Source organism: Bombus impatiens, unplaced genomic scaffold (assembly GCF_000188095.3).
Source record: "Bombus impatiens unplaced genomic scaffold, BIMP_2.2 scf_0020, whole genome shotgun sequence".
Taxonomy (NCBI): domain Eukaryota; kingdom Metazoa; phylum Arthropoda; class Insecta; order Hymenoptera; family Apidae; genus Bombus; species Bombus impatiens.
This window is the reverse complement of record NT_176439.1, coordinates 1,845,516-1,868,100: the sequence shown is the minus strand read 5'-3', so window position 1 is coordinate 1,868,100 and position 22,585 is coordinate 1,845,516. Positions and strand designations below refer to the sequence as shown.

The following is a 22,585-nucleotide window of genomic DNA, read 5'->3' as shown; positions in this document are numbered from 1 at the left end:
TTTTTAGACTCACGTCTAAATTATCCATACTGTGAGAAATATCCACTACGTTCACGTACACTCCATAAACGAGTGCAACGATGGTATAGACTATCGTCAATTTCCTTCTGGTCTCTTCGGCGCTGTTCGTCGTTCTCGAGAGACCTGTGATTTTTAGCAGAAATTCTGACATTTTGATGGACATGTCTGTGTATCGTTCAGCTGGCATAGCAATAGTTCCTTGTCAATTTCTATTTTTTCGATTCTTAAGTCACGCGGTAACTAGTACTTGAAGACAATCACTTTGATCTATCTGGATATGCGACATTTTCTGATGGATACGTGTCTTACCTTCGTACGTAAAAGAGAAAGGGGAACAAATATGCAATTGACGAATATAAAACAAATATGAATCATATATTATGCACATATGCTACAAGGTAAGTGCGTGTGGTTGTTACACCATGGAACGAATGTACACCTAGTAGTTTGTCACGTATCGATCACCTTATCGCCAGAAGCAAAAATTACGATATGACGTATAGTCGTTTAGAGGAACAGCGCAGTTGTATATATGCATGTAGTTGTCTTCGAATGCAGAGTCGTGACATGGTGTAGAAAGATGTGTATTTGCCGCGATATTGATATTGCGTTAACACGGTTAAAGCGTCTTCTCCATTGCAAAATGAATATCAATTCTACAGCGACATACTTTAACAGGTATACTATTATCTATTTTATATATCGGTACGTACATTTTGTAATATGCAAATGCGTTTGAATATGCGCTTTGTTCCGTCTAAAGGAACGAAAAAACGCGACGATTTTCGTGGGTATTGTTGCGACGTGTTGCTAAACGCTTGGTCCAGTATTAAAAATGCAACATAATGGAAAGTGCATGGCGGAAACTTTTGTCGAACGAAATTGAACAAATACATGGACAAGAAAGGAAAATGGATGAGAAGGACGAAGAGGTTGTCGCTACATTGCGTAGAATACCAGGATGCGATGCTTGCACAATAATAATACCGATGTAATGGAATGGATTCGTTGCTACAACGACGATAATAATGACGATTTTATACGAATGGAAACAGCGAATGAAGGTCAGCACGAAGATGTACCTTCTCACGCCGAGGTGCTCTGGCGTGCGAGAAAGCGATTCGATAGTTCCAAGTACAAAAAGAATACAACTCTATAGAGTCACTGGGATTGAAAAATGATGTGGCCTAGCAACAAATATGATAGAGACGATAGATATGATCAACATGATCATAAACGTTTATGGAAATTAATCTGAATCTTTGTTCGAACAATTGCAATTTTATAGCAGTTTCACAGAAGAAAAGCGATCGTTCGATTATCTGAAAATTCCAGACTTTGTCTCGTTATTAGTTCGAATAAGGCAGGCTCTGCTGTATCGTGCACTGGAATTTCATACAATGTACGTGTATTTTCGCGTTTCAAATTAATCGAATTAATTAAATTATCATAGGTATCGCGACACAAAGAACAAGACAAGTTTACAGTGGAAGTATTTTATTACATATCCTTTTATCATTTTCATTGAGAAAATACGTATACTTATTCGCAACTCGTTATATTTAATCTTTATGAGGGGCGGGGGGAGGGGCGTGACTCACTGTCGCGATCGCCTCTATTTTCAATTGTTCAATTGTACAACCAGAGATCGAGAGATGGTTAGAAATAGGGGAAGCAAACGAAAGTTTTATTGCTACTTCCACCGCTGAATACGTTATTTAGAGGGTGGATGAAACGTTCTAGAGGCCGATCGACACTGAATCGTCGTCCCGCGGCAATGTCCGGACGCTATACCGAAACGTACAACAAACGAAGACTCAGCCCGCGCAAAATCTTTACGTATCGAGGGCTTTGAATCGCACAGTGTTTTAAATATCGTAATACGGTTACAGCGAATAAAACGGGGACAGAGGGGTAGGAGGGCAGTTAGGAGAAGGGCCAGGGCAACAGGCATCGACATTGGTAACGTTTCTCTGTGTTTCTCTTTTTCTCGTTTCTTTTTCGTTTTTTCTTCTTTTTTTCTGTTTTTTGTCTTCTTTTTTCTGTTTTTGTCTTCTTTTTTTACTTGGTACATACACACACATTTCGATACAATATTAAAACACTTATCAATTTCATTTGCAAACATTTCCTTACCTAGTATGTTTCTATTATTTCATCGTTATTCGGATAATGCCGCTTATCCATATAACACGCGTACCCATCAAAGCAACGATAAAACGAAACTGAAAGATTGTTCTCTCGCCTACGTTAGTGGCTTCTTTTATTTTATTTATTTATTTATGTTTTTCTTTTTTCTTCGTGAAGTTTGCGCTCTTAAACCGAAGGATCTACGTTTATCATGGTGCACGGATAAATCGTTCTATCCAACAAGTAAATTCCAGAATCGCCTATCAAAGTCAAAAAGCTGCTCATCGAAGGGCAATTACAGCAATGATAATCTCCTCTTTTTACGGTAACGATAACGATAGCGACAATGATGGTAATAATCATAATAACGATAATGGTAAAGATTCCGAAGGAGGTGACGCGAGCTTGTAACTGCCATGTGCAGATTCCACCATTCTTCGTCTTTTACGAACCGATCGAGAGAAGCTGTCCGAAATCAGCTCTTAAACTTAACGTATTAACGATTATTAAGGATTTCTATCATTTTTTTCGCTCCTTTTTTATCTCTTTTTTTTCGTCATTATCAACGATGTGGCGTAAATCGATCGCTATTTTGCAATAAGTTATCGATTATTTCATCTAAACGTCGTATCTTTCGAGGAAACTTTCTCGCAAGCGATTTTTCGTCTATATTCGCTAGGTGTATTACGCTTCTATTAAATATACACGTGTTAAATATACACGAGAGAAGGAAACGATAGAAAAACAAGAGGTTCTATTATTCGACTTTGTTCATGAAATTCGGGTGTAACACGGCAGCGCATAATCTACCCAGTAAAAGCTCGATTTTCATTTCCCCTACGTTAACGAGAGGCTGTTTTAAAAAAATAATCGCGCAATTATTAATCGTACGTTAAGTGGAATTTCGTTTGATCGTTTCTCGCTAGGATGTTGGCGAGAAAACTATCGGGAGAAGACGTTTCGAATCCGATTCTCGAATTCTGAATATTCGTTCTCGAGACGATCGTTCGCAATTCCAATCTCTTTTTTCTACGTCTATCGCGATTCGATAAGTTGTGGTTTTATATTCTACAACTCGTAACGATGCGAACGGAGGAAAAACCGAAAGTATTTTCAGACAAACGAATACATTGATAAAGTATGTCGCTATTTTTTGTTCCTGCTTGCTTGCTTTCTTTCCATAGAGAAATGTTGGAATTATCGGAATTATTTTACAAGTTGAAGGATTAGAAATATTTCATATCGAGGTGATTGTACAAACAATCGAAAGCTTAGCTTACGCCGGAGCTCGCTGTCCTGTATGTATTCATTGTCGTTCCAAAACTCTTTACAACTTCGACATTTTTTCTTTTTTTGTCTTTTCTTCGATGTAAATTTATAGATAAATATTTTGTTACCTTAGTCTGTGTAAACGTTTCATGTAAATTGATAGTAAATAATGTAATAATAATATCGTAATAATAATATAATACAATACTCCTCTAAAATTCCCGTTTATTTACACACACGTCACGCACTTTTTTTTTTTTTTGAAAAATCTAATCAAACCCGTGTAGAAAAATATCCGATGAATCGATAGAGACTCGAGATATCTGCGGCCATCGTTCACGTTTGAAAGTTTTCGACATTTCGCGGAAAAGCTCTTACACTTTGCGTCGATACATCCTTTGTAAATATCTGATTTCGTTACTTTTATATATGTCGTAACTCGATTCTATCAAAGTGTTGGAATTTTTCCGCAAAGTGCGTACATTTGCACGCATTCGAAAATCTAGAAACCTTTCAAAAACCATATGTTTTTGGCCCCATCGCGTTGAAATTCTAAAAGAAAGGCGAAGAAAAGGAAATGTAGGAAAAGAAAAGTTTCTCTGATCATTTTACGCGACCCATAGTCTCGGCGATTATTATTATTATTAGGGTCAGAATCAAATCCATCGATATGCAAGTATATTTCCGATTATCGGTTAAACGTGAAAGGCTATACAGGCTTGGAAAACAATATGATCGATAAATCACCCTTCGATCACGATCGCTTTATATCATTACATTTCGTTATGGTTTCTAGTTTCTAGTTACTCGCCCAATTTACTCGCCAAGAACAGCATCGCGTAGTCGTGATAAACGAAAGTTTCACCCGGGCTCTCTCGCACGGTAATTCATCGTTAATATCGGTGAATCGATAGCGATTAAAATTTTATTTATTTTATCGCCAGTTATCGATCTATCCGCGGTTTCTCGATCACCGTCGATCCGCCATGCAAACCAAGCAACTAATCGTAAGACACGAAATGTACAATCAGCCCTGGGATCAAGCGATTCGTCGAACGTTATGGCGCAACAGAAAAACTTTCATTCGGTAATTCTATCCGTTTTACGCGTGTATTCGCCCACCGTGAACGATAGCATAGGAACGGATCTGGAGGTTACTTTTGAGAGTCGATTCAGCCTCGTTTGCAAACGAAATCGTCGGGTACGTTGTCGTACCAGCGAGATACGGGCCTGACGATCAAACTGGCTAGGCAACACCTCCAACAGTCCAAGTACATCGACTTAATCGTTACGAACGCTATAGCGTTTTTCTCGTGGTGCTACGAGTTTCGTAGTTCTACGTGGTTCTTACTTCGTAAGTAGTAGACGAGAAGAATTCTAAAATAGGCGGTCGAACTTTGAGATCATAGGTTGCGTTTACGACAGATGTTTTCCTCGAGACGAGGTCTTTGTGCAAAATCAAAGTCTGAATTTACATGTAGTCGAAGAGTTCCATGTTTTACAGCGTTTTCATTGACACCACTTTACAAACGAACGAACGTTTCTATCTTGTTATTAGCTCGCGTGCATCATCGACCAAGTATCTTCCACGTCACGTTCGTTCTTCCGCGCGTTCTTTCAGTTATAATGTCTGCGAACCGTGTAGCGTTAATTAGACGGGAAGAGCCTATCGTAGAATATATGCGTAAATGTACCAACCAAGGTAGTGTAGAAAGTTTGAAAACAACATGATTCTTAAAGTATGTCCAAGTATAAGATGTTGAAACAATTCTGATCGTTTTATCCATAGATAAATCAATTGCGAATATACGGACACAGATGTGATATGATATAAAAGAGGTACATGCGATTTCAAAAAATTGATTGCGATATATGAAAACTTATTACACAGATCAGGTTCTCTTCCAACAAAATCATAGGACTATTATACGTTTATCTTAACATGTGTCTACATCGTGTTACGTATCAATCATTTTCAACTATATCGATTAATTTAATTACTAATTATTTTATACGATATCGTAAAATTAATCTTCAATTTCTTTTGCAGGAATATTCGTGCTATAGGCGCTACAGTCGTGTCACTTAACATTTTCATGGTATATCGCCACAGATGAGGAGCAATCACGGTCTACGAAAGAATTCCGTCCTCCTTGTAATTACAAACGTGGAACGTATTTCTTATCCAGTGGATCGTCGTATGTTCTCAAAGTTCATCGCCTAATTTTGGAAGTACACTGTATATCTGTACGAAAATAAATATCGTGCAATTTCTGAAATTGCACACGTTCCGTATAGAAGATAGGACCCGTTTTAGAAACCGCGATGCGCTAATTATTTTCGAGGGATTGCCCAACCAGTCGAGCGTCATGCAGATTTCTCGATACGTACAGTCAATTGATCGCATTCTCCTCTGTTTTCGCTCCTCCGCGTTTTAAGGACGTAGCCGTTTATGATCGTCGTTATTATAAAAAATAGTATCAATAGTTGTGTACGTAAAATACGAAAACACTTGGAAATACCAACAACAATGTACAGCGTACTATCCGAGACGAACCCGAACACGTTCGAATATAGTATTTATAAGTACTAACAGTGTCATTTACGCGTGACGTTCCAAATATATCAAAATAGTTGGAATAACATTTATTAATAAAATCTGAATCTTTCGAGTAAGTTCGAAACACCGTGAACGCATGGGCGGTGCTCGAAATACAGCGGTTAATATATATGTACAATCGAAACGAACATATACACGATCGAGAGCGTTTATCGACAATTAATCGAATAATAATGGATCCAACGATACAGAGAGAGAAAGAGATAGAGAGATAGGGAGAGAGAGAGAGAGAGAGAGAGAGAGAGAGAGACTCCTTTTCTAGAACAGCAAGAAGTCTGTCTGTCTTTCTTTGACTGTGCGTACACGAAACGTATCTCACGAGACGGTAAAACGGTGAACAAGCTCGTTCGCTCTCCAATGAGGATATTTCTCGATGAGACGAGTAAGAATTTTCTCTCTCCGATTAGAGAGCAACGAATAAGAACGAAGGTAACGGCGGTGTATATAGTAACATTATAGCGATGATATACGTTACTTATGTATGTACAATAATATTACACGATAAGTTACATTATGTACATAAAGACAGCAGCAGATAGACGTTTAGTTTTCACGTGTACGATAAATGTATACATGTATATGTATATATACACATATGCGTACATCGTATACATAAATGCTATTTATATAAATATCATGTTCTTACGATATATGTAGATTGTTAACTTACAAGATGCTTAGAGCCGCGCTTACGTAAGTATACAGTCGCTTCTCAATTATTTATAGTTACTTCCTCGACTCGTATGTCCTTTTGTTATTTCTATATTTCTTCCTCGTTCATTTTTACAATTACTTTTTTCTTAGCTTTTGCCACTTATCCTTCGCGCGTTTATCTCTAACGGTTTCTCTGTTTTATATTTGTTACTTTTTAAGAAACGTCACGCAAGACTCGGTCGGCGTCGCATCGGTTACGAGCCTACGATAGATATGAATAAGGTATTCCTCGTTTACAGCCGTCTGTACAATTATATTTCGCATACGTTTTCGTTACATCTAGATCCTGTCATCGCCACGTATAAAAACCTTACGAAAATAGTTGCTCTATCATAAAACCCCGCAGCTCTTCGTTTTAACACGTTACCATCTTACATCGGTATTACAAAGGATCGAGGTATAATGCTCGTCGGTAGCGTTAAAGCGCGCGTGAAATCCCATGTTGCCTTTTTTTCCATTTCCTTTGTCCTTTCCTTTCGTCGATCGTAGCGATTTCCATCTCGCTGTTATCGCGCGTATCGGATTCTTCGCTGGAGGAAAACGATCCACAGCTGATCGACGAAGATATCCTCTGACATGGAGGAAAGGATGTGCGCTACGTGAATGCCCGATAAGAGTCTCGTAGAAGAACAACGAGTCGCTGCAACTCGTTAAAGGGGAACAAACGTTTGTGGAACATGGATATTAATAGTCCTAATTCTTTATCGACGGAGTATACACGAAATAATCAAATTACGAATTTCGTGTTTAAACATCGAAAATGAATAATTTTGTATTTGGTGGAAATTGAGAAGATCGCAAGTTCAGTTTAGCGCAGACTGTCGCGCGAATTGCGATGAAATGCGCGACATTTTTCAATAATAAATTTAACAAAAATAATGTACAGAAAGTAGTTGAAATAACGTGGAATTTGAATAGATAACGGGAAAATTACAATTTCATAACGACTCTTTAAACTAAGCAACTATAAGACGAATTATACGTGTTTCAACAAGTTGTTCCTCGCTGACGAGTTAGAGCGACACGTGGCTAGAAAACAAACAGGCGAAAACCACGAAGCGTTGCTGTTTTATCAAGGCTAAACTTTGTCAGTATGTTCTATGAGCACAAAGAAGAAAATGAATGTTGTACGAATGTAGGGTTGTTCGAAGCTTCGTATAGCAAAATGTTATAACAAAACTACAGAAAGGAAAGGGAACGTCACTTTGCTCTTTTGAGGAAAGATATATCGAAGTGGTATTAATTGCAAGGATCAACGATTTACCGAGTAGCAATAAAATCGAAATGAACTCCATCATCAAACACAGTATCGAAATAAATCTAACTTTTTTACAGCTTGTATCAGTCAGTCGTGTATCGACAGGAACGATGAACATTTTCAAACGAAGTACTAAAATCTAGCGATACTTCTGTTACCCTTTCCTTTATATTCTATATTTTCATTACAACTTTTTAACAAAGCTTCGAACGTACATACGTATACACATACATACGTGTGTACGTTCAGCAGCTTTCTTCTTCTCCTACTTATACGATATAGTGACAAAGTTTGGCAGGAAACAACTACAACGCCCTGTATAATATTTCGACGTTACGGTTGGAGAGATCGAACTCTAAAATAATACGAACACATGCTCATGGAAGATCATCTAAATCGATAAATCCTCTTTTCACCAATTTTAGTCGCGATATATCATGATTGAAATTTAACAAAAAATGTCACTATGATGTTGAACTATTTGCCACTTACGTAGCTTGATCTCTGAACTAACTCGCGGCAGGAGCTGCCCTCCTGGAGCGTAAAAGGTCGTTATTGTCGCCAGTGATCGCGTTAATCCGTCGCACGCGTAATCGGTCGATATTAATTCGAGACAAAACTGTAAAGTCGGGCGCTTCCGCCTTTCTCTAGGTCGGCGTAGACACACAGAGGAACGAGTAGGTGCGACTGGGTTTGGGAGTGGAATAAGCGACGAGTTGAATTGGATCACAGGAGACGGAAGGAGGCAGGCAACTTGACAATGTGGCAAAGACGAAAGCGTTGTTCATCGTTTGATCGTTCCATCGTTTCGATCGATGTAACGCTAGAACCATCGTGCGCACTTTCTTTGCTGTCTGGTCGGTGTGTCGATACGCGTTAACCGATTCTTTTAAATATTTTTCACTTCCTGCACGATGATATGCGCGGCACGTGTATTTATCGGTGTACGTATGGCACCGTAAGAAGTCTCCAAAAAATAAAAAGAAAAAAAATATCAACTAGATCGTCTAACGTTCCAATAAGAAAATATATATATGTATATATATATTTATATATATATATATGTATATACGTGTATATGTATTATATTTGTGAAGTCGACCGTGCTACGAATAATAAGTACAAGTAATGTAGTAATCTGCTGTTCTCGCATACGGAGGTAGTGTTTAATAAAAATTCTCGAATACTCTCTCCCTCTCTTTCTCTCTGTCTCTCTCTTTCACTTTTACATTCTGTTCCTGCTTTTCTTCTAGCTTACTTTCTCTTTCGTTTTCCCTTCTTATCTCTATCTCGATAACTCACGTATATGCTATACCAATAATGTGTAAGGTAACGTTAGGTGTTATGCAATTAGTGTCACTTAAATCGCAGCATGCAATGCACGGATAAATTTCTGTATTACGTTATCCTAAGGACCTATGAGTAAATCGTCGAGACGAGTCAACGGTGCGCGCAGTTTCTTAGTTTGCTAGCGACCTTCTTCGTTCAGACGACAAGTACAATTACGAATGGACCACCAGTTCCAGAAGCATCGTTATAGCAAACGGTCTGTGTCGCGCTGCCAGCCGTTCTCTCGGAATTATTAATTGTATTCACACGCTAATTACGCTGGCGAGTATCGCGAGCAACTTACACCGTGTCTTGTGACGATGTACAATGACGCATTGAATTCACGTACCTTTTACGGTAGAACCGCGTTTATTGGAACGAAATTTTAATCAGCGACTAGTCGAGTCAACTAAACTCTTATTGCCCAAACTTTTACTATCTCAACCAGAAACCGTAGATAGCGAGGCGAATCGACGTACAGTTTCCATCGTGTTAAACCGTTTGTCTTTCTTGTCTCTCGAAAGGTTCAGACAAATGGAGTTGCTAATTCTGTCCTGACCCTCTACTCGTTGCCGTCACATTTTTCGCTTGTTTCGCTCGAAGCAGACAACTCGGTCCCTTTGTTCGTGAATACCTTAAAAATCTAGAAAGGTGCTCGTAAAACAGAAGAAAGCCTCGGAAGTATGCGAGCACCTCAACGCGATCTACGTCCTCGTTCGTCGAATCTTTTTACTCAGTTTCTTCGTCGCAAGGTAAGTCCGAAAGAATGTCTCGCATCCAGTCTGGATACCTCGAGGCAAAGAAGGGATCCGTAACAACGACGCGTGGAGATCTATTTGTAAAACCAGCGTGGTTACACGCTCGTGTTACGGATCATGCTCGTTTTCAATGAAATTACGATGCACGTTGCGCGAGACGATAGAAAACGACAGATTCGAGAAACCGTCGTTTCCGCGTCGACAATAGGGAACTGGAACGCGTCGCGTTACATACGATCGCGATCAAAATCAAAAGATGTGTACAAAAACGAAGGAACAGAAGAAATGAGCGGACGATCGGTTTCGCGGGTTAGCAACGTGCTTCCATGGTTGGGACTCCGTAATCGGCGACTTCCGATCCGAGTGACAATCGTGACGATCACGCGTGACCCAGAATCTCGGACCGGCTCACTGTTAAGCCCGTTCCGGGCAGCCAGCCTCGGAATACATCGAATCCCTACGAAGTGTTTACTAATTTAGACGCCGGTGTGGTTGAATATGTACGAAACGTTGCTCTCCTGGTGCACCGGCGGTCCATGGAAGGTTCGCCTGGTCGATGAGTTGTTATTGTTGTTGTTCACGTAGTACGAAGATTTCCTCATGCTCGTCGACGAAGACATCATGGCCACCGTTTCGTAATACCTGATCTTGCCACAGCAGCGTCCGCTCTTGAGGATCGCGATGAAACCACGACGGTATTTCTTGTTGAAGAAAGCGTACAGGATGGGATTGATGCAGGAGTTACTGGCGCCAAGCCATTGAGCGATCGGCGTGGCGATAGGCAGGATCTCGTCCTCTCTTTCGGCAACGTCTCCGCCAAGCTTGATCACCGTGAAGATCACGTAGAGCGGCAGCCACGACAGCACGAACAAAATCACTACGACGACCAGCATCTTCACCACCTTTACTTTCGATTTCTGCTGTATCCTCTCCATCTGGGCGTCCTTCGTGTCAGAGGGGATATGCCTTCGCCATACTTTTATCCAAATCAGGATATAGCAAAGAGAGATCAAAATCGTGGGAAGAACGTAGCATAATGTTAGATTGCCGATGAGGAAGAAGAGGGTGCCGTCTTCGGGGTGCGGCCACACTTCCAGGCAGAGCCTCAGGTCTGGATCGTCGTCGTAAATCGACACCAGATCGAAGAAGAGCAACCATGGAGATGTGGTGGTGAGGGCGATGAACCAGATCACGACTATCATCATGCGAGCTCGCCTCTTTGTTATTTGGCATTTCAGGGGCCACCAGATCGCCAGGAACCTGCAGGCAGACAGATCGATGTTAGCGATTGTCCAAAATTTTTTTTGTACTCGTATATATTTTAAGATGTTGAGAATTTATGGTTGACGATAACTCGGTTTCTGTAAATTTTCGTTAAAAATTTTGTTAATTCGGAATGTGAAACGATAATCGATACGTTTCGAGTTGTACGAGAGGACGTGCTTCAAGTTAAATTGACAATTACGTATTTTATAAATCGTAGAAATCAACATATTTTCTACGTTTCAATCGATCTAGTTGACGTGATATATCGCGAGCGACTTTCAAACTTGGTCGATCAAAACCTTAGACATTTTACAATGCGCTAGATCGGAGAAACGGTCACCTCCTCTAACACCGAATCGAGCATATTTTCCAAATCCCTGGAACAAGTTCGATAAACGAGGTTTTTCAACTAAGGAGACCCATTATACTCACAAAGAAAGTGCCAAAACGAGCTGCTAGCGACCAAGGCCAACCTATGATGGTCGTGAGATCGCGTAACGACGTTCTAGCACGAGCGAACGTTGTCATTGTTTATCGATCACGAAGAAATCGAGATTTTACAACGCTGGGATACACCTACGCAGACACAGAGTCGTGCTGCGGAAAACGTAACCGTTCATTTTTTATGCCTCCATTATGGAAATCTCGATATATTCTATCGGCGATTTCGAAAGACAGTCGGTTTCGTTACGCTTGGACGGGCGCACGGCTGCTACGTAAGAATGGATATGTATAGCAATGCGCCTTTTATGCGACGCAATGGCAATTCAACATTCCTGTATCGCGGTCTATGAAACGAGTCTTGCCTAGATAAGGTATCGTTTCTTAAGAATTTGTTAAGTAATCACGTTCGAAGTCTCTAGATCCGATAGAGAATATCATCCTAGAAATTTCATCGTTGTAGCAAGCAACTTCCTTCTCGAGATGTCTCGTACACAGTAGCTCGTTACGACCTTTCGATTATCTTTCTTTTTCTATCGCTCGAAGTCGGCAAACTCCAGTCCAGTTTCCCTCGAATATACGGTAAACGGTGTCTTATCACAGCAAAGGAAGCAGTTGAACGATCAAAGAGGGTCGAAAAGACGTCTCTTCCTCGCCTCCGTTAATTGACCGGTACGTGACTCATCCTTACACGTTCCTGTCCAACTCGAATCCTTCCAACAAGGATCTAGGCACGCCCATTAGCGAATATGGCCTGTCGTCGCTTCGCAACAGACTCCGACACGAACGATTTCGATTTTCTCGGTATCGGATTTTAATGGGAGAGCTTCGCTCGGCGAACAGTCGCGTCCTTCGATTAAACGAACACAACCGTTCGTCGTTGTCCACGTTGAAGAGTCCTTCTATAAATCAACGTCCAGCTGATACCGATCTACCTGTCCGCGTTCCCATCTGCATTGTTACTTCCGAGTGGCGCGCGTCTCTCCCGTTGCATATTTATAACGCAAAAGTGCTAACCTTCGTGCCTCCGACGCCAGCCTCCGTGTATTCCGCGGAGGGGAAGACGAACGGGGGTTAGGAAGGATGAAAAAATCGTTCGATTCGCGGATACGGATTATCGGGAATGACGAAGGCTGCAGAGGCCATTGGGAGCGCACGAGTGGGAGTGAACAACGAAGATGACACAGCTTTCGGCGCGTGTATATAAAGAGTTCGATTTCCGTAGAGCTAACAGCAGTATCGACCCGCGTCCTTTTCGTGTTTGCCTACGGAAAAGCCGATAAAACGTTTAACATGTTCAAGCTGGCAAGTATATCCATTATATGTATACCCTATATACGCTTACTTACTACATGTACGGGGTAGGTGAGTATCTGTTACGACAAACGATACCGATTTTAAACGGTTCGTGTTAAGTAATATACGAAATCGGTGAATTTGATAGAATATGTCGTAAATTCCTACAACGTTCGTTTCTCATTTCGGTCAGATCATTACGTTGAAAGTAGGTAAATCAGTTATTTTACAGAATAATACCCGTACTCGTTATTATTTTCGAATAACGACATTTGTTTCATTTTGTAGTAGTTTGAGCGAGATACTTTACCTTTTATTTTTCATAAAAAATTTTTAATTGCATCTAGCGTCGATTTGGACGACTGCGCCGGATCTCTGGTACTTTTATAAAAATACCAATTAATTTCGTTCGTTACAACACGAGTACACCAGCACGAGTAGCATTTTTACACTAACTTTCGATACACGTTACATAATCAAGCGTAACAATAATAAATTGCCAAACTTTTGTAGATAGACGATTTGAAATTGTTTCTAATACGATAAATGGCAAAATAGGCCAATCCCGATTAATATTGCCAATAAATTTATGTTTTCAAATTTACCGTTAATTTGAATAACTTTGATTCGATGTGGTTTAAAAAATTTTGTATTAAAACTATTTATTATTCGAAAGATCGAGTAAAGTATCGAGATAAGCGATGACGAAGAAGATACGAGGAAGCAAGTGAAAGTAGATCGTTTACGGTCAGACACTGTCTCAACCGATGTACTTTATTACCGGCGACAAATATTTATATCTATCACTTGTAATCTCATTTCTCTACAATTATGATAACAAATTTAATCTCAACATCGATGTTAATAATATCATCTATTTTTGGTTTAAATACTTGAGTTATATCTAAAACCGTATTTCATTGCGGTGTACTTGACAAACTAATCAAATATCGCTGTTCTACCTAGCGTTTGTTAACGAGATCGACAATGCTATATCTTTCTCGATATGGACAGTTTTATTTACTTACTCGACTGTGCTTCACACTTTCGTCGCATGGTGAACATTAAGGATGCAAATAACGGTCGGTTTAACGAGACTACTCCTACAAATCTTCTACTAATTTGACAGTTATTAATGGAATAATCGATACATACGTATCAGCGATGAAAACGGTAAGCTTTAAACGAGCTACGAACCATGCGAAAGAAATACTGTGTTGTCTGTATAAACTATCGATTACTATGTGTTTACAAAGCTATAAAGTGGCGCATATATACGAACATCGATTTATACATAGAATAATGGATGTTTTTTATAAAGCCTCTGTGATACTTTCGTCAAATAAATGGGCTACTAAACGAAAACACATAATTTATCGTTATTTAATTTCGTAACATGTATCGTTCCGTTTAAATTTATGAGGTATAAATAAATACTTTTGCCGCTTTTTGAATTTAGCTGTATCTGTTTCGGTCCAATGTTCGGTCCAACGAAAAGAAGCGAATACTTTAAAAATAATAATTTACTAATAATACATTGGAAATGTAAATATTCGTATGTGGCTAATAATAACTCCGGAAGGATACAAAATAACATGTTTCTCTTATCGACAGATTGTTTTGCTGGCCATGACCATCTTGGCGGTATCCGCTGTACCAGCTCCAGTGCCGCCAGTAATAGCACCCCCGCTGGTCTACTGGCATCCTTACGCGAAGGTGTTACCTCTACACACCGCGACTCTGCCTCTATCCTACGCTCATGGCTACAAATGGTATCACCCAGGATCCGTGTATCTCTACCGATGACGAAGTCAAGCCAATTTCTTCACCTGTGCGATAATCTTTACGACTAAGGATTATACACCATAAAGGCGACAATTGCGCGACGAATAACTTCTTACCGATTTGAGATGTTTAAAGTAAAAGTTTAAAGTAAAACACGCGGTAGCCGCAACGACTGTAGTAGAATCCAAAGCCATTTCCCTTTTCCGGTTAATTTCACCGTCAAACTCGTTCGTCGTCTTTTATATCGACTGTAAAATCTGCGGGATGGTTGGCAAGCGTTGCTCCACTCGAGTTCCAGCGTATCGCGAACGATGGAAACGAGAAGAGGCCGCCGATACGAGATTCGACAGCGTTGTTCGCAAGGAGAAGCATGGAAAATCTAAAGGGACTAAAGGGGAGAGATTGTTCGGGATGGTCGTAAAACGGAGGAAGGATCGTCGAAGGCCAGATTCAAGCGAAAGCAGGGTGGAGGCGCGTACGTCGTTTACGGGGATGCGTCGTTTATATGGCCATCTGCGTGTAACGGCGCGACGGTGCGGCGTTCGTTTTCCCGCGTCTGCGACTGCAACGCGGACGCAAAGTATCTTTGCGTGTATCTTGTTTTATCGTCGGATAAGATATATATTCTGGAAGCAGGGTGAACGCTCGAGATCGTGGGTACTTTGTTCGAAACTTTACTCCGATGGAGTTGCTTCGTCCCGACAAGCTTCGTTTGGTGCGTGAAATCGGAGAAGGAATATGTTGGAGCGATTGAGGAACGAGACGAAACACGGTGAAAACTAGAACGAAACACACGAATCCCATTGTTTGTTTTTTTAAATAAAATTTTATTAAAATTCCATATGACCAAAGGGAAAGGGTCCTGGATGATGGTGCAATGATAGAGATGCGAATGTCCGAATTGCGTTGATGATCTCAGGGCGGCAAATGGTCGCCGAAAGGAAAGAGACCAGCCGATTCTGACGCGATTCTTGATCTTTGGATCGCGTCGCGGATCGTGTTACCGATCGTGTCCCGAAAAAAGCTGGACATCGTCTCGATGATCAGGAGATGACCAGGAATGAAACAATTGATTTACTAGTTTTCCCGATTGTGGCTGTTCTTCTCGCTCCATCCTCGAGCTATGATCTATCTTTCCCTTCGTGCTTTTTTCCTTCAATTTCGCTGCTTCGTTTTTTTTTTGCCTGGTTTGGAGGTGGGGACGATTTACGAGGGATTAGAAAGGTGTGTGTATGTGTGTGTATGTGTTTTCTAGGGGGGTTGTCTCGTCGTGACTTGGTGGTAGTAAGATAGAATCAGTTGTCATCTAATGCAAGCCGTGCGCAGAAAGGAGGGGCAGGGGTGCGGCGGTCAGCACGGACTTGGTGACGATGGGAGCGGTGCGGACGATGGGGGCAACAGGCTGGGCGATCACGTGGGCAGCTGGTGCCAGAGCAGCGTGCGAGACGACCAAGGGAGCCGTAATTGGGCCGGTTGCGTGATCAGCGATGATGCCGGTGAGACCACCAGGGGCGGCGGTAGCGACAGCCAGGACGGCGGCGAGAACAGCCTGTGGGAAAACAGCACGTGCGATTCTTAGTTTACCCCTGGCTCTTCTCTTACCAACCCAACCCCTTGGATTCTCGATCTACGTTCTTCTACCGGCTTCTTATCTTCGTTAATAGTCGTAGCACAGTGCAGTTGTGTATCTAATTCGAGCGTTAATCTTTCAGCGATTATGGTCTTACGTGGAAACAAAGAGAACGCTTTAATCGCGTTAAGTCGTGTTCGAGACCCGCATTTGTTTACCGGTGTCCTTGGAACCGCCGGCGTGAAAGATACAAGGAAAAGGCTAAAGTAAAAATGAAAAAGTAAATTGTTTCGAACGATTTCGTGGTTCTTCCGACGGTGATAATCATGGCCCAGAGAAAAAGATTCTTGGACGATCGGAGACTCGCAGAATGAATTGACCGATATAGATTTTGTTTAGTAGTTTGATACTCTGTAGTAGTTCGATATGCTAGTTTGAAAGCGGTATGATTAAAAAAAGAATAAGCGAAATATCCAACAGCGATTAACGCTATTTCGGGGATGATAGAATTAGTACGCGGCTGTTGATCGTAGAATCTCACGAAAGACCGACTGCTTGATTAAATCCATACGGCTGGTCCGCGATGACCTTATTCTACTTCTTCTCAAGCATGTTAAGCTTTTATGAAAAATCTGCACGATGTTCGTAATAACGTCGACACTATCGCGTTAGATTATATCAACCAACGATTAAAGAAAAATTTCACAAATCGATCTGATCGAAATGTACGAAAACTTACTGAAAATTTACGTTACGTACGAATCAATATCGGTCTTCAAACTTATATTTCTATAACACCGTCTATAACACCGCCTTGCTCGAAAAATCGCATGGAAACGTGCAGATTCTAATAAAACGACGTAAAGCAAGTGTCGTGGACGAACGGCACGCGAGCAGGCGAGTACGCGAGATCGGTTTCGAGCCGGGGAAAAAGCGAGAGCGCGGTGTCCGTGGTGCGGGTCGCATTCCATTTTGTCCGACTGCGTTCGCGACTGGAGTTGGCCAACAATGTGCATGCTTCAGTGGTTTCGCTCGTTCGCGTAGATTTTTGTGACCGGACGGAAACGCTGGTGTCCGTCCGAGTGAACGTATAACCACACCGATGTATGTGCTCGGAAAGGTCACGGCGCGATACTTGACGCGTTTGCCGCGGGAATCGAATGCTTTATCGATCAAAGAAGATCAGAGTGAACGGAGGAATTTTCCTCGCCACGACGTTCCACGGTGATTCGATCGAACGATTAGCCAGTCCTCCGTATGAATGTGCTCGCGAATGCGGTTAATATGCAAATTAGCCGAGGAGGCCAGCCTCACCAACGAGAAATTCCGTTTTGCGTTTAGAAAAATAGGGAGAAGCTCTACAGCTTACCTCTACAGGTATCTCGAGAATCTAAAAATTTTCCAAAAAGAATTTCGAATAGAACGATTTTGCTGGACGTTGAACGAGAAATGTAAAGGACGTTTGAAAGTTGTCTTACGAATTCATAATGCGAATACGAATGCATAATTATGCTATATTATAGGTAGGATTATGTACTATACGCATTTGAGAAAATATTAGTGTTTCGTCCACCAGTTACTAGCTAAGGTATCTATCAAAACGGGTGAAACTGGTATAATTTAGTCCCCTTGTAATACTTTTGGTTAAGAAGACTAGAAAATTTATACAATTTTCTAATCGGTATGCCTGTCTCGAATACGTCAAAAATTCCAAGATCAAAGAAATAACCAAAGGGTGAACGAAAGCCGTAGCTTATTCGTACATGGTCTATTAAAACTAACTTGAAACCAAATGAAACTTAATATCTATCGCTGCTAAATTATATATTGCCGTTTTGTCTTGAATGGCTCACGTATGCGGTATATCTATCTGTTCCAAGTGAAATCGTGCTGGTTAGAACCGTTTCGTTGCTCGATTTCGCCCACCCACGTAACATCGACAAAGTAAAACTCTATTTAATCTAGTATAGCGATGGAAATAAGTAATATAAAATATGATATTATTCTTACCAACTTGAACATGTTGATTGGGTTGTGGGTTGCTTGTTTACTTCTCGAAAGTAGGTAAGCTTATGCTGGATGTACCGGGCGGCGGTCCTTTTATACAAAAGTCGGTTTTAAAAAATCGCTATAAATTTGATCACGTGGCCCTCCATTCGACTGTCTGACGTTATTCATCGGCGTGTTGAGTCAGCCGATCTAAGAACGGAGGTGGGGTGCCGTTTAGCCAATCCACGTTCGGTATCGGCTCTAAACAATGCGAATCTGGCCAATCACGCGCTTTCAACCCCTCGCGATCGGTTCTTGGGAATTGGGTTAAGACATTTCGCGTGGAAACAGTTTCGTTGTCTGTGTAAACGATACGAAGGTGTGGGTCACCCGCACAGACCCTGGTTAGGTCGGGGTAAGTGCAACAACGCTAGCTGAAAACATAAAGCCGCACGCTCTAAACGCGGACTGATTTCGTGAAAAAAATCCAGTCAAGGTCTTCTTCGGCCTCTTTGCGCCGCTCTATAGGCGCCAAACACATCCTTGTAGAGGAATCCTTCGAGCTTCTTCGGGATCGAGAATCGTTGAGAAGCTTAGGGTACCGATCGGATGTTACACATATGCATAAATTAATACCTGTCGTAAGATTTTTACGTTTTCATCTTTCGATCAATAGACGGTTGACTCTAAATAATTTTTGCTAACGTTTATGCGGAGCTCGGTATATGTTTCCTATAGGGTGTCTTAAAATTAGTGATCAGCTGTGCCGTGAAAGGATTAGCATTAGTGTCTATACTTTTAGAAAATAATTTAGTGACACGAGTTCTATGTGTAGAAAAAAAGAAATAGAATTCGCGAGGAACGAATTTAAGACGGATGTCGCTAATCTTTTTTCGAAAGATGCCTATCGTTATAGATTATCGATCTCGTACAAAAATCAATAGCAAACCAAATATTCAAGGAAGTGGATAATATAAAAATTAGCTGAAAGCACTGGGTGTAATACAGAAAACGATACTACAGCGACAGCTTCCACTAATCCACTTTCGTTTTATTCTATGGTCCATTATCAATCACACGAAAGAATAAATTTGCTATGAATTAAGGAGAGATTCACGCGGAAAATATCAAATCTACGTTACCGATTGTCATGGAACGATTGTCGCGATACTCATGGAACTTTCTTATACCGATTTAAATTCGGTAAACGTGATATAAAAATTGTCGGATCGTGAATTCCATATTTAAGGAAGATTCGAAGCAGCTTCTGCTCTCCATGTTGCTTTATCGCAATATTAAATAAGGCTAGAAATACGCAAGGAAAATCTGACACGGCGTTGCAATCTGTCTAATACGATTAGCCTTTCTCAATTATGAAATGTAGAGATATAAGCTTTCGATATTATTACGTGGTTTGAAAATTAGATACCGTTACAAATCGGCATGTTACACTTTAAATTTGTCGAAGGTGAGTGGAGAAAAACTGAGGTTTCAATTTTTTTGTGCCTGAGATTCGGGATACGAGTTGTTTAATTATCAAACCGCCCACTGAAAAAACCGATCTTTCACGGTCATTTATTACCGTGAAGTCATTTAATTCGTAATATGACGTAAATTCTACTTCACACCCATTACTTCATACAAGGTCTAATGTCGACTAAAGGAAAGTATTTCCGATCAAAAGGAGTCGCACCTAAGAGTACGTTCCAATTTCCACCTTATTTTTGTTAGATTTAATAGGAGTAGAGCCTTGCTTCGTTATACTAGAAAAGTGTTTCAAATTGATGGACCATCGGCGGAATCGCGCCAACTGGCATCGTCTTTTGTTACGCGACGAATCACTGCCAATTCTCGATCTTCGATCGCTTGGTGATGTAATCGCGTGTAATCAAGAGCGGGTTATTCGTTCTCTTTATTATGCGTGAAAGACCAGAGTCTCTGGACGTGTAACAAGTGTGGCGGGTGTCGTGTGTCAACCACGCGGAAGTCTGTGTTCGAAATATGATTGACTTACGGTGAAATGGCCGGTTTACTGATAAAATGGAACAAGAGCTGGGTTGCTTATCGATATCAAATGTGAAATGCGATACCGCTTAAAGGCATCCCGACGTCTATCCTATCTTCCAGACTATGTAGATTATAATATTATTAAATTCTATCACCATAACGAGTATTACGTAATACATTTTTGTAACTTAAACGCGTTCGATTCATTTTTGCACGTTTAAATTTTTCCTGAATGCATAAACAATCAACATCCGTTAATCTGTCACTACGATTCAACGAAGCAGCCAGTAATAAGGCAGCAATAAGGCAACCTTGTCTGTACAAACAGCGCAGTACTTGTTTATACGTAGATAATTTCTATTTCTAGTATTTTTGTTCAGCGTTCGGTGTATTTTATATTTTAAATTCTTGAATATTAAGCCGATCGAAGCGATTTTTATAGATCTTCAAGATCTTGAAAGCAGAAAGGATAGGAAGCGGTAACAGTCGTATGCGATGCTTATAGAAATTTGTATAAGTTACAGATACTTTATAGGTTACTGTAGAATAAATTGAAAGTAAAACATGCTATACAGTTTGCCGTAGTGTATTTTTAGATGCAACAAGATGAAGAACCTTTCGTAAATCTTCGATTCTTTCCTTTCTTTCCCGAGTAAGTAACGTATCTCTTTGGTACGAGCAACGATTACATTATAGCGTAGCAACGTGTCTTACGTAACCTAGTCGCAGCATTGAAAAGACAAAGGGAGTGTTCCAAATCTATCTTAACCCTGCCGTCTATATCAAGCTGTAATAATATCGTTTGAAATTGCTCGAGACGTGAATTTGTGGGCATAGAAGGAGGAAGTCCACGATGGATTCGTGTTAGTGGATTTACACAGGTCGATAGGTCAGCTGCAGCTTCTGTCGAAGATGTTCGCGCGGATATGAGAACAAGACTGGAAGATGTATGTATTTTCGTAGTTGGCAGTTCGTTCTATAGACAGAACAGCAGCAAGAAGCAAGAAAAAGAGGGCGAACGAAGGTAGGGAGAGTAATGCGTCGCTGCCCGAGGGTTGATCGAAGGCTAAGACAATTCCGAGTCACCGATGCTCCCTTTTGCCAGGCAATTTCAGTAAGATCGATCGCTTCCGAGGATCGTGTAAAACTATTTCGTGATACCAGTCAGGTCGTCTGACGTGAAATTGATAGAAAATCATTTATCGGGCATTTCACTGGATCTCCAGTCATTTCTTCCCTTGGTATTCGACGTATTCTTAATCGAATTTAAATTTCTACTTTTTTTTGTGTCTCGTTTATCGCAATTCTTCTTTTCCTTTAATTGGCCATTCGTTGTCGTAATAATCATAATAGGTTATTAGCAACTCGTATAAGATCGTCGGTCGAGTTTCGTAATGTTTAGAGTGGTTGATTTTAAAAATTCGAGTAACTGTAATGCCCGATTTGAATTTTTTAAACTATCCCTTATAGACAAAGAACTATAATACATGTATATATCACATATAATATCAAAGTGCGATCTACCAGCTGGAAATTTTGATAGTTAACCCGCTTAAACTATTCAATTAAAAAAGAACAAAGTCGATATCTCTAAGGGAGTAGTTCGTGACGCTTTAAACCGGCTTAGAACGAGCGACGTTGCAAGAACAGAGATACGTTCTTTCGTCTTACAAAGGAAGAATACATTCTACATATGTATTTTTTCGTTCTTCTAATTCGCCGCCGCTGCGGCATTTCTCGTCCGCGTCGCGTCTTGTTTGGATCACTTTGTATATCAAAGCTTCTCCGAACATTTCCCGATGATCGCGACAAACAAACGAGCGCCAAAGAAACTCAACCAGACAACGACTTCCTTCATGAATTGCGTGCATGAGTTAAGCAATTGAATCGCAAAGTGCGTTCACCAAACGATGCCATCCGCATTGCCCTCTTCACCGTATCTAACATCTTGCGAAAAAAAGTGAAACTCATCCAGGTTATTGGCTTCGGTTAAGCGTATATTATTTTTATTGCAACACTACGAGACTTATATCGGTTTGAATATCGTTAGTACAAAATGGCTGCTTCGAAACACGGCTCACACTTTCTTCCTTCGCTTTGCTTCGAAAAATTTCGCTCAGCGTGCTTCGCGT

At 40.7% G+C, this 22,585-nt stretch overlaps 2 protein-coding genes across 2 annotated transcripts in view; both read right to left on the bottom strand.

Moving 5' to 3' along the window:
- Positions 1–2,316: 2,316 nt before the first annotated feature.
- Positions 2,317–22,585, bottom strand: part of LOC100750178 (neuropeptide SIFamide receptor) — a 63,189-nt gene continuing 42,920 nt past the window's right edge. The window contains exon 3 of the mRNA XM_003484753.4: positions 2,317–11,359. Coding sequence (XP_003484801.1) covers positions 10,576–11,359 — 784 coding nt within the window. The 3' untranslated portion in view covers positions 2,317–10,575. The remainder of the gene's footprint in view (positions 11,360–22,585) is intronic.
- Positions 16,025–18,609, bottom strand: LOC100740078 (flagellar hook-length control protein-like). The gene is made up of 2 exons (XM_003484754.4): positions 18,468–18,609; positions 16,025–16,436 (listed from the first exon to the last, which is right to left on the bottom strand). The coding sequence occupies exons 1-2, from the start codon at positions 18,477–18,479 to the stop codon at positions 16,194–16,196; spliced, it is 255 nt and encodes an 84-aa protein (XP_003484802.1). The 5' UTR covers positions 18,480–18,609; the 3' UTR covers positions 16,025–16,193.